We start from the raw sequence: 13,700 nt of genomic DNA, 5'->3' as shown, positions 1-13,700 counted from the left end.
GAGTGATCCCTGAGCAGAGTCAGGAGTAAGCCCTGACACTGACAGATGTGGACAAAATAAAAGAAAAATTACAACAAAAACCTGCATAAACCTCACAAACAAAAAACTGAGTAAATGAAAACAATTTGTAGAGAAAACAAGAACTGGAGCAATAGCATGGCAGGTACAGCATTTGCCTTGCATGTGGCCCTGGGTTTCAGGTTTAATCCCCAGCATCCCATATGGTCCCCTGAGTACAGCCTAGATTCCTGGGCATCACCAGGTGTGGGGGGGAAATTGTAGAGAAAACAAAAACAAACAAAATTACTATCTTGCTTGTTTTTGGTTTTTTTTTTTTTTTTTTTTTTTGCTATTTGGGTCACACCCAGCGATGCTCAGGGGTTACTTCTGGCTTTGCACTCAGGAATCATTCCAGGCAGTGTTTGGGAGACCATATGGGATGCTGGGAATCGAACCCGGGTCGGCCGCATGCACGGCAAATGCCCTACCCGCTGTGCTAGCACTCCAGCCCCCCAAATTACTATCTTAATAGCAGAATTCCCAGAGAGGATTTGACTCCATAAGAGATCAGTTTCTGATACTTTTCTTACACATCAACAATGATACGAAATATGTTTATTTTGAGGTTAACATTTAAAGCTGTTTTCAAGATTTTAAAATAAACCCATGAGGAGGGAGGGTAAGAAAATGTGGATAATGGGGGCTGGAGCAATAGCACAGCAGGTAGGGTGTTTGCCTTGCACGCGGCCGACCCGGGTTCAATTCCCAGCATTCCATATGGTCCCCTGAGCACTGCCAAGGGTAATTCCTGAATGCAGATCCAGGAGTAACCCCTGTGCATCGTCAGGTGTGACACAAAAATCGCAAAAAATAAAAAAAGAAAAAGAAAATGTGGATAACTTCCTCCTCTGACTTTGATACTCAACTTAAAAAATAATAAACATTAGCCAAAACTTCCTCCCCAAATGAGATAATCCAGGGGCCTGAGAAATAGTACAAGAGATAAGGCGGTTCCTTCAAGAATCCACTTCCAGTTAACCCTGGTTCAATGCCCACCACCACATATGGTCCCATAAGCACTGACAAGGATGACTTCTGAGCACTGAGCCAGGAATAAACAGCCCCTGAACACTGCTGGGTATGACTCAAACCTAAAGCTTCTCCATCACCCATCCCCATTTTTTTTAAAAAAAGAGCTTTTATTGACTTAATCACAGCCCCTCCATTACCTTCACCACTGTCATCCTATTGCTCATCAATTTGTTCGAGCGGGCACCAGTAACGTCTCTCATTGAGAGACTTATTGTTATTGCTTTTGGCATATCCAATATGCATGGGTAGCTTGCCAGGCTCTGCTGCTCCGGCTCGATACTCTCGGTAGCTTGCTGGACTCTCTGAGAGGGGCGGAGGAATCGAACTCGGGTTGGCCTCATAAAAGGCAAATGCCCAACCGCTGTGCTATCGCTCCAGCCCCCACCCCCAATTTTTTTAAAACAAAAATTTAAAGTAAAATCTAAAAAGAACTTATTAGTCCAGGCAGCAATTATAGGAATAGGTGTGATACAAGGATTAACTTTAATGCTCTTCTATTTTGGGCTCTAGGATATGGCTCAAGCAGGAGAGTATATGCCTTGAAGGGACAGTAAGACCCTTAGTTTGATCCCTTACACCGCAAGGAAGTCTAAGCCCAAGCATCACCACATGTGGCCTGGTAGTCTCCAAGCACCACTAGGAATAACCCCCACACTGAAAAGATAGTATAACCAGAGAGATAGTTTAGCAGATCGCGCACTTGCCTCGAATGGGGCCAACCAGGATTCAATCCCTGGCACCATACACAGAGCACTGAGCCCCACCAGGAGCGACCCTTAAGTGTAGAGCTATGAGTAATGCCTGAGCATCACCATATGTGGTCCATGGGTCAAATAATCAAATAATACCCTCAATTTTTATCATTAGTTTCACCTCAAAAATCCCAAGAGTGACATAAAATCTCAAGACTCTCATGCTTCCTACTAGAAATATACTCTAGAGCACAATGTGCCAAAATGGAAGATCTGTTTTAAACACTCTCTAGAAAAGCTTATTACCATTGGATTCGAATCTGCTATGAGATCCCGAAGAGAATCCAGAAAGCCTTGATCTTCAACCATCTGGGCATTGATGTCGTGGAGTTTTGCCACACAGACTGCTGCTGTTTTCCGAACATAGGGATCTTCATCCTTCAAGCACTTGCGGAGGGGCTCACAGAGATATTCTGTAATCTTGTCCACCCGGATGCAACCCATGGTTCTGACTGCCAAGGCTCGAATCAGAGGATTTGGATCTTCACAGTCCTATGAAAAGCAATCAGTGACAAATATACTTGCAATGATGACCAAAAGAAGGAATAAGCCACGTGTAAGAAAGCACCTTACCACTGCACTAATTTGTGGAGTATAAAATAACATAACATAAGACCGACACCCGGGGGCTGGAGTGATAGCACAGCGGGTAGGGCATTTGCCTTGCACGCAGCCGACCTGGGTTCGATTCCCAGCATCCCATATGGTCCCCTAAGCACGGCCAGGGGTAATTCCTGAGTACAGAGCCAGGAGTGACCCCTGAGCATCACTGGGTGTGACCCAAAAAGAAAAAAAAAGACCGACACCCAAGGACAGTAGATAGAAAAGTTAGGAAGACTGATCCATAGTTGGAAGCCTGCCTCATAAGCGGGCAGGGAGAGGACAGCTGGAATAGAAAAGGGATCACTAAGAAAATGATGGTTGGAGAAACAGGTCGGGATGGGAGATGTGTGCCAAAAGTAGACAAAGAACCAAATACAGTAACTTCTCAGTATCTGCATTGCAAACTATAATGCCCAAGTGTAGAGGGAATATTGTCTGCCATGGAGGCAGTGGGAAGGTGGGAAAGGTGGGGCTATACTGGGGATGTTGGTGGTGAGGAATGTGCACTGGTGGAGGGATGGGTGTTTTATCATTGTGTGATTGTAACTCAGACATGAAAGCTTATAACTATATCTCATGGTGAATCAATAAAATTTAAAAAAAAAAAGCACTTTATCTCCTGTACTATCTCTCCAGTCACTCGGCCGCCTTACTGCTCGTTTAATAGAAGCTAATTTTAAAATGATGCCTATTTTTTTTTAACAGACTAAATTTCAGAGAACAAGCCAAAGAAAAAATTTAAATATATAAAAATAGAAAATTTGCAATATCTAATAAATAACTTCATTTTACTTATTAAATCTAATCACAGGAAAAGTTGACAAGAAAGCCAATAAAATTAAGAGAAATATATATATATTTTTTTGGTTTTGGGTCACACCCGGCGATGCATAGGGGTTACTCCTGGCTCTTCACTCAAGAATTACCCCTGGTGGTGCTCAGGGGACCATATGGGGTGCTGGGGTTAGAACCCGGGTCAGCTGCATGCAAGGCAAATGCCCTACCCGCTGTGCTATCGTTCCAGCCCCAAAATTAAGAAAATTTTTAATGATACATTTTTTTGAAAGATGTGACAAGAGTACTGTGGTTATGTTTTTTTTTGTTTTTTTTTTTTTTTCTTTTTTGGGTCACACCCGGCAATGCACAGGGGTCACTCCTGGCTCATGCACTCAGGAATTACCCTTGGCGGTGCTCAGGGGACTATATGGGATGCTGGGATTCGAACCCGGGTCGGCCGCGTGCAAGGCAAACGCCCTACCCGCTGTGCTATCACTCCAGCCCCTGTGGTTATGTTTTTAAAAAGAGATCTTGGGCCAGATATATACTACAGGAGGTAAGACACTTGCTTTGCATAAGGCCAACATCATCAACTCAATTTGATTCCCAGCACCAAATACAGTCCAAGAAGCACAGAAAGGGTCACTCCTGAGTCAGGAATAGCCCCTGAACACCACCAGGTGTTTCCCAACTCAACAAAAAGGGATCTTTGGGGCCAGAGAGATACAAAGATGATTAGATGAGTGGGAGCATATACTTTGCAGGAGGACCTGGTTTAAACTTTGGGACCACATGGCACAGTTGGGAACAGCACCTGAACACCTACTAGATGTGGTTAAAAGGGGAGGCCCATGATAGAACTCTGGTACTGTATGGTCTTCAAGCACCACTAAAAGCTACCCTTAAGCAAAGAGTGAGGACTAGACCAGAACATAACTGGCTTCCCTCCCACCCCCCCAAAAAATTAAGAGGTATTATTCTAACATATGGCTGCAGGGATTTGCTTTAATATTACCTAATAGGTGAGGGGGTAATTAAAGGGAGAATAAGTTAAACAAATTAAGACTGGTCATGAATTGATAACTACTGACACTGCAAGATGGGTATTTAGAAATTTACTATATAATTCTACTTGGATATGTATTCCATAATAATAATTTTAAAAGTCATATGTAAGATGCATTCATGAAACAAGATAATAGAAGCTTATGCAATTTCTGCTACTTCTGACACTCAATTCTAAAGGTAAAATAGGTAGTCCCAGGTTAGTGTACTTTAATCTCAAGGTAAAAAGGTGAGGTTTCACCTGTCTTTCTTCTCCCATTTGGCAAGGACGCACAAGTCCAGCACCTAGCAGCAACTAGAAGGCTTGACGTTAGTTTGTATTGGACAGCACATGCTGGCATAAAGAAGGGTTCAAGCATAAACATTTTAGTCTCTGATAGCTCTTCTTGTGGAAGAAGCTCTCTTAGAACAGAGACTGCTATTTGCAATGTAGACATAAACTCTACCCGACCCCTGAAAAGGTTTTTCGAGCTAGAAGAGACTGCTTTAGTCAGGGAAGTGTTACCTTCACAAAGCTATTAACAGCCATGATGGCCATGTCTGGCTGACTCTTGGCATAATTCATCAAGTAGAGATATACCAGCTTCTTTAACTCCAGGTTGTCAGTCTGCATACAGTTCACTACATCTGGAAAGAGAGAGCTGAGAAGAGAGGAGAAAAGAGAAAAGGAAAGCAAACATATATTGACATCAAGCTGTTATATAAAGCACAAGAAATAATCTACAGAGTAATTTGATCTGATGTAAATATTCTCATAGCAATAATAATTATTGAAATGAATTATGAAATGAACTAAAGAAACTGGTATTGGGGGGTCTGGAGCGATAGCACAGTGGGTACGGCGTTTGCCTTGCACATGGCCGACCCAGGTTCGATTCCCAGCATCCCATATGGACCCCTGAGCACTGCCTGAGTTAATTCCTGAGTGCAGAGCCAGGAGTAACCCCTGTGCATTGCCAGGTGTGACCCAAAAGCAAAAACAAAAAAAACAAAAACTGGCATTGGTCTAAAGAAAGTCAATTAAAGTAAATTAGTTTTTTATAATGAAAATATATAACAAACAAAAGAACAGATGAACACAATATAGCCATCACTTAGCTATAAACAAATACTGACTTATGTTCAACAATAATTTTTTTGCAATGCTGGAAAATTTGAACCCAGGCTTCATAGATCCCTGGCACACTGTTATTTTTCTTTCTTTCTTTCTTTTTTTTTTTTTTGGCTTTTTGGTTCACACCAGGTGATGCACAGGGGTACTCGGCGCTGGACTCAGGAATTACTCCTGGAGGTGCTCAGGGGACCATATGGGATGCTGAGAATTGAACCCAGGTTGGTGCAAGGCAAACACCCTATCCGCTATACTATCACTCCAGCCCCCTGTAATTTTTCTTCTTTTCTTTTAACTTTTTGGGTTTTGAACTATACCTGGCAGTGCTCAGAACTTACTCCTGGCTCTGCACCCAGGGATGATTACTGGTGGGCTTTGGGGCACCAAAGAAGGTGCTGGGGATCAAAGGTGAGTCAGCATGTAAGCGCCCAACCCACTGTACTCCTCTTTGGCCCTTAGATTACTTTTAAACGACTTCTAGACATCACATCATTTGATTTGTGGCATTTTCAGCAAATCTTTAGGAATCTTAAAAAAAAAAAAAACACTTAAAAAAACTTAAAAACCAAAAACTAGCCCATGTGCTACACAGCAGATTATGAGCTCTGTGAGACCAGATTCAGTATTACGTATTCATTCTTTGAAGATGACCAACACCAGTGTTCAGATATGATGGACAAAGGAATGGGAGGGTCTTAGGAATCTTTTCCTCAACCAAGGCAACAACAGTTTCAAAGCCCCATTGTTACTATAAATTTTTTGGTGGGAGGGTAGTGAATGGAGGGCACACCTTGCTATAGTCAGGGTTTACTCCTGACTGTTCGGGATTCATTCCTTGAGGTGGTTCAAGGGACCATACACAGTGCCCAGGACTGAACCAGGACCGGCCAGGATTGAACCAGGATTGAACCATGTGCAAGGCAAACACCTTACCCTCATACTAACTCTCCAGTCCCCAATTATACTTTTTAATATTCCTAGTCTTCCTCCTTGACCAGCAGAAACTTGCTTTAGTAATTTCATGATATACCATTCTCCTGTAAAGCCATAAGAAAGCACAATGAGGACTGGAGAGATAGGACAGCAGGCAGGGAGCTTGCCTTGCACATCGTAACCTGGGTTTGATCCCTAGCAACTCATATATGGCATCCCAAGCTTTGCTAGGACTGATCCCTGAGCTCTGAGATAGGAGTAAGGCCTAAGTACCATGGGTACTTAACTTAGAAGGGTTGAGCTTTTAAATATGATAGTTTATTTTAAGATATTTTAAAATATAAGCTGTATTTTTTAAATGCAGATTACCTATAATTTTATGGGAGGCTCACAATTATTATTCCCCGTATGCTTTCACATTTGAGGTATCATACATACCTCAAAGTATCTTATTATAAGTACAAGGAAAAGCAAATGTCAATATATTTTTATTGAAAATGACTGAAATAACTCTTTACATGGTCTAGCTTCTATAACTTGCATGTAACATATTATGTATGTACTATTATATGCTTAGACACACTATATAAATTTAATAAACATTATCTAAAACTGTGTTCTTTTTCCATTTCCTAGGAAAAGAATGCACGTACAAAACAACTATAAAACCAGTAAATAAAAGGCAAAACAGGGGGCTGGAGCAACAGCACAGCAGGTACGGCATTTGCCCTGCAAGCAGGCGACCCGGGTTCAATTCCCAGCATCCCATATGGTCCCCCGAGCACCACCAGGAGTAATTCCTGAGATGCAGAGCCAAGAGTAACCCCTAAGCAACACCGGGTGTGAACCTAAAAAAAGCAAAAAAAAAAAAAAGGCAAAACATTAAGTCAATAGTAAATGTTAAATAACTGAATTACAATAGCCAAGATCAAGAAGATCAAGGCTAGAAATTGACACAGTTGTAAGTACATGCCTCACAAGTCATGAGGCTCTGGATTCAACCCAGAGCACTGCAGAAAAAAAAAAAAGGCGAAAGTTTAAAAATAAGTCTAAATTAAGAAGAGTCAAAGCTATACTAGTAAATACAAGTGAAACTGCCAATTAATATGGGTGGGGGGGAGAGGGCGGGCAGAAGGGCTAGAAATAGGTAGACTGGATATAACATAAGGACGTGAGTGGACCATGGTGGGCACTCTTGTGGTGGTAAGGTGTGGAACTGAGTACATAAAAAAGTTAATACTGTTGTAAACGTGTCACTTAAACTACAATAATTAAAACAAAACAAACCTGGTAAGTATCAGTTAATAAAGCTAGAAATCTAAACTTCTCAGTATAGTGGCCAGGTTATAAAATATCAGCAATATTCCTAGTCCAACGGAGATTCGATATGAATGTAAAACACACACCGGATTTTAAAGACTCAGTGCAAAAAATACAATGTAAGATATCTCTAAAATTTCTGGTAATGGATCTTATGCAGAAATTATATAACCTTGGATATACTAGATTAAAACATCATTAATAACTTCATCTGTCTTGCTTTTTTATGGGGATGAGTACCTCATGAAATAGAAAATAAAACAGTATTAATAGTTATCATCAGGCTATTGGTGTTTTTTAATGTGGTTACCACATTTTGTACTTTGCATTTTATTGCTATAGTATAGTAACAAAGTGACACTGTTTGAAAAGGAAACAAAATATAACAGCAATCTAACATAATATAATTGATCTCTATTCTTTTTTTTTTTTTTTTTTTTTGCTTTTTGGGTCACACCCAGCGATGCTCAGGGGTTACTCCTGGCTTTGCACTCAGGCACTACTCCTGGCGGTGCTTGGGGGACCATATGGGATGCCGGGGATCGAACCCAGGTCGGCCTCGTGCAAGGCAAACGCCCTACCTGCTGTGCTATCGCTCCGGCCTCTATTCTTTTTTTTTTTAATGTAGGAGTACTGCTATTTATCCATCTATTGATTGAAGTGGGCATGAACTCCACTCTATTCTTTTTTGTGTGCATCATTCTAGGTGTGGTTCAAATTCCATCTCCTCAAGGAACAGATCTTCAATCATTCTTACGTACAGGAATAGCTCTTTTTGCAGAATTCTTATTGCATTTAATACATACCATTTTAGTACTGAGTTACACAACTGTATTTTATTATTCCTGAATTATCCCAATTTGGGATTTCTTTAACTGGAGAACAAATGCAATGAAGGCTAAAAACCAAATTCTTTTGTTTGGTTATGATATGGTGTAGTGCGAGACATATTAAATAATTTCAACTTTACTGTAGGATATAAAAATAAGTCTGGCAAGAATATAAAACCTTTACCAACAAAGTCTGCTTCTATCAGTTCCCTTGTATTGACACTCTCAAATTCTAATGTTATCCTTAGCAAAAATAGTCAGCTCATGGGGCTGGAGCAATAGCACAGCGGGTAGGGTGTTTGCCTTGCACGTGGCCAACCCAGGTTCGACTCCCAGCATCCCATATGGTCCCCTGAGCACCACCAGGGGTAATTCCTGAGTGAAGAGCCAGGAGTAACCCCTGTGCATCACCGGGTGTGACCCAAAAAAGCAAAAAAAATCAAAACAAAACAAACAAAAAAAAACAACCAAAATTTATTTTGATGTGGGGGGTCAGATCCAACAGTGTTCAGAGTTTACTCCTGATTCTGCACTCAGAGATCAGGCCTAGCAGGGCTTGGGAAACCACACAGGGTGCCAGGATAGGCCCTGGGTCAGTTGTGTGCAAGGAAAGCACCTTACCCACTTTACTATCTCTCTGCACTCCATAGGAGTATTTTAACTGATTTTTACACATAGCTAGGTAGTCTTCTTTAATGATAAAGCTAGACAAAAAGTCAAAATTTCTTTTTCTATTCTAAGTCCACAAATTGTATAGTTTAAGTTAGCTATAATGCAGGAACTGAAATTATGTTAAATACATTTCTTTCGCAGGATAGGAGATAGAGGCTAGAGATAATGGTGCCAAAGATCAAATCCAGAGCCTCACACATGCAATGTATACATTCTACCAATGAATGGCATCCCTGGCCTCAATATATCTTTTGTACTTTGTTGCATTAAGATTTATTCATTTATCATTTATCTTGAAAGATCTACCTATACATAATTTTGTGCTATATTGATTAGTCATTTGAAAATAATGGTTCATGAATTATAAATATCTTTCTGATAACACGTTTCATTATTTAAAACCATCATATTAATTAATCTCATTGCCAATTTTGTCAGAAAAATACTGGGAAGGTGTCAGCTCAGAACAAAAAAAAACAAATTTCCAGTACTACAATTCCCCCCAACACGTACACACACACACACACACACACACACACACACACACACACCTTCTTTTGTTCCGTTTTGTTTCAGGGCCATTTCTGGCAGTGCATAGGGGGTTTAAGGGGTCCACGAGATCGAATCTGGATCAGCCACATGTAACGCAATTACCCTACCTTCTGTACTATTGCTCTAGCCCTAATTTTTACTTTAAAGCTCAAAATCTTCTGTCAAATTTTTTTCCCAGGAAGTGACAGGTTCATTTTGTTCACTTTTGAAAAAGTGCCTCCCAAATACTGAAGTCTGATTAACTATAATTTGTCTATCAATCACTCACATAAAATGATTGTTAAAATTGGTGTTACCAATTTAAAAAACCACGAAGGGCTTTTTCTCAAGTGAATCATCTCTCTTTGCTATGCAGCATAAGTGCTTTATGTGAAATTGTATGGGGTATTAAAAATATCTGTACTTAAGAGCCACGGTTCAATAAAATAAATTTAATGCTTCATAAGGGCAGTGAAACTGTCCTTTTCTCCTACAAGTACAAGTTTCCCTGGTGATAAAGAGTATGAGGATACAGCCTTAATTCACACTAAGGCACCAGTACCACAAATGGACACAAAAAAATTAAATGATATCTAAGTATTACTAAAAAAAATCTTTGACCTAAGATGGTATCTTCAGGGAATCCTGCACACAATCATTTTCAAATGGTCTTGTGAAAATTCGAGATTTAAAAACCACAAAAAATTCTTAATAGATTCTCTCAATGCTAAACAGAGATAAATAAATCGAACTATCTTAAACTAAGAAGCTTCTGCACCTCAAAAGAAACAGTGACCAAGTACAAAGACAGTCTACAAAATGGGAAAGGCTATTCACCCAATACCCATCCGATAAGGGGTTGATATCAAGGATATACAAGGCACTGGTTGAATGCCACAAGAATAAAACTGCCAACCCGATCAAAAAATGGGGTGATAAAATGAACAGAAACTTTCTCAAAGGAATCTGAATGGCTCAGAGGCACATGAGAAAATGCTCTCCATCACTAATCATCAGGAAGATGCAGATAAAAACAACAATGAGATATCACCTCACACCACAGAGACTGGCCCACATCCGAGAAAAAAAAAAAAAGCAACCGGTGTTGGCTCAGATATGGGGAAAAGAGACTCTCCTTCACTGCTGGTGGGAATGCCGACTGGTTCATTCCTTTCAGAAAACAATGTGGACGATTCGCAAAAATTAGAAACCGAGCTCCCATTTGACCCAGTAATACCACTCCTGGGAATATATCCCGGAGAGGCAAAAAGGTATAGTAGAAATGACATCTGCATTTGTATGTTCATTGAAGCACTGTTTACAATAGCCAAAATCTGGAAAAAAACAGAGTGCCCAAAAACAGATGATTGGTTAAAGAAACTTTGGTACATCTACACAATGGAATACTATGCAACTATTAGAAAAAGATAAAGTCATGACATTTGTATATAAGTGGATCAACATGGAAAGTATCATATTGAGTGAAATGAGTCAGAAAAAAGGAGACAGACATAGAAAGATCACACTCATTTGTGGAATATAAAGTAGCAGAATGGGAGACTAACACCCAAGAGTAGCAGAGATAAGAACCAGGAGGACTGCCCCACAACTTGGAAACTGGCCTCACATGCTGTGGGAAAAGGCAGCTGAGATAGAGAAGGGAACACTTAGTAGAGGATGTTGGGAGGACCCACTCAGGTTGAAAGCTGCATGCCGAAAGTAGACTACAGACTGAACATGATGACCACTCAATGCCTCTATTGCAAACTACAACATCCAACAGGAGAGAGAACAAAAGGGAATGCCCTGCCGCAGAGGCAGGGTGAGGTTGTGGGGGTTGGGTGGGGGTGGTGGGAGGGATACTGGGAACATTGGTGGAGGAGAATGGGCACTGGTAGAGGGATGTAAACGAAATGCAAACATGAAAGTTCATAAGTTTGCAACTGTATCTCACAGTGATTCACTAATAAAAATTAAAAAAAAAAAGATTCTGTCAATGCTGATTTTCATCTTAAATTTCAAAACTAAGGGGGCTGGAGCAATAGTACAGCAGGTAGGTGTGTTTGCCTTGCACACAGCCAACCCAGGGTCGATTCCCAGCATCCCATGTGGTCCCATGAGCACCGCCAGGGATAATTTCTGAGTGCAGAGCCAGGAGTAACCCCTGTGCATCGCCGAGTGTGACTCAAGAAGAAAAAAAAAAAATTTCAAAACTAAACACAGAACTGAAAAATTAACACTGACTTGAGTCAATTAAAAAGTATGAGCTTGGATTGGAGCGATAGCACAGCGGGTAGGGCATTTGCCTTGCACGCGGCCGACCCGAGTTCTAATCCCAGCATCCCATATGGTCCCCTGAGCACCGCCAGAGGTAATTCCTGAGTGAAGAGCCAGGAGTAACCCCTGTGCATCGCCAGGTGTGACCCCCCCCCAAAAAAAGAAAACCAAAAATAAATAAATAAATAAATAAATAAAAAGCATGAGCTTTTGGTACAGTTTTATCATCATTCATATCATTTCCTATACTTATTTGGTTTACCACCTCCCTTTACAGAAAAAACATAATCACTGAAAATCTACCTTCTTTAAGCACATAAACACAAAGCGCCCCCTCATTAATTGCATCTGATACTACTACCACCACCACACACACACATACACACACACCCTTCACCAGAACTGAGGGAAGAATAATGGTAACACTCACTTTGGGAAATAATGATCTAAATCTATCTCAGTAACATTTGTAACTGTGCCAGAACCCAGGAGGGTTTTATGCTAGATCTGTACACAATAAAAAAATTAAAACTGCTCACACTTCAAACAGAAAATATTAAGTCACAGAGTTAATGTATAAGTGACTATACTTCCCATTGATGTTTTTAGAGGAAAACCCTATTCTTATAAGTACTCTGTAAGTTTAATTTTTTTTTAAATTTTATTGAAGTTTATTTTTGGTTTTGGTTTTTGGGTCACATTCGGAGGTGCTCAAAGGTTACTCCTAACTCTGCACTCAGGAATCACTCTTGGCAATGCTCAGGGGACCATATGGGACACCAAGGATCTAACAACTCAGGTAGGATGGATGCAAGACAAGCACCCTACCTGCTGTACAGTTCTCTGGCCCCTGATTATAAGTTTTAAGTGACAATCAGTAAAAGCCATGAGAGGGGTGTGAGTCTAGAGTAACCGGCATGAGGAATAATGACTCTTACCTTACATCCTTTCCCACAGTCATAGCAGCAATCACTTTCTTCACAGCTTCCTTCCTCTTCTCTTTCTTTTCATTGTTGAGCTCAGCCTTCAATTCAAAGATTTCCCCTATAAGAAAACAAACAGGTGAGGTCTCAGGACCAGAGAACTAGAACAGTATACTACACTGTATGGTAAGTAGCACAAAAGCTAACCAGCAGCAAGACAGCAACTGAAACAGATTTATTTTTAAAATTTAAAATAAAGGCCAAGTTGACAGTATAGCAATTAACAGGCACATGTCTTGTATGTGACTAGACCCAGTTCCATTTCCAGCACTGCACAGTCCCCAAGCATCACCTGGTGGGTCCTGTGGCCCCTCCCAGGCATCCGTGGGCCATCACATTAAACTTCAGGCCCAGTTAACCAAGAACTACTCAGCACTATCACTTAGGCCCCATGAGCTCTTCTTGGGAATAGCTTCCCAATTAGAAGACAAATACAACTCAAATTCTCACACTATTAACTGACCCACAAATCACAAATAAGGTTATGGCCAGGGAAGAAGGGACAGTCCAGAACTTGAGGAACCATAAACTAGGAGAAAAAATAAATCTCATTATATCAACATCAAAGAGGACAAAACTGTACTGGGAGGGATTGCCTATCAGAATTCAATATCCTGAGGAAAAAATGAATGCAGACAGGGAACAGATTCACTAATCAGTGTTTCCAAATCAAGAAACTCCATATGGTGCCGGAGCGATAGCACAGCGGGTAGGGCGTTTGCCTTGCACGCGGCCGACCCGGGTTCGATCCCCG

The 13,700-nt window shown here is 40.8% G+C and overlaps 1 protein-coding gene across 1 annotated transcript in view; it reads right to left on the bottom strand.

Annotated features, from left to right (window-relative positions):
• The window catches only part of AP2B1 (adaptor related protein complex 2 subunit beta 1), a 153,202-nt gene that overhangs the window by 124,375 nt on the left and 15,127 nt on the right, over nucleotides 1-13,700 (bottom strand). Inside the window, exons 3-5 of the mRNA XM_055130675.1 lie at nucleotides 12,902-13,007; nucleotides 4,795-4,930; nucleotides 2,091-2,336 (exon numbers count right to left, since the gene is read on the bottom strand). Of these exons, the coding sequence (XP_054986650.1) occupies nucleotides 2,091-2,336; nucleotides 4,795-4,930; nucleotides 12,902-13,007 (488 nt within the window). The remainder of the gene's footprint in view (nucleotides 1-2,090; nucleotides 2,337-4,794; nucleotides 4,931-12,901; nucleotides 13,008-13,700) is intronic.

This window comes from Sorex araneus, chromosome 3 (assembly GCF_027595985.1).
Source record: "Sorex araneus isolate mSorAra2 chromosome 3, mSorAra2.pri, whole genome shotgun sequence".
Classification (NCBI taxonomy): Eukaryota; Metazoa; Chordata; class Mammalia; order Eulipotyphla; family Soricidae; genus Sorex; species Sorex araneus.
This window is presented reverse-complemented; position numbering and strand designations above follow the sequence as displayed.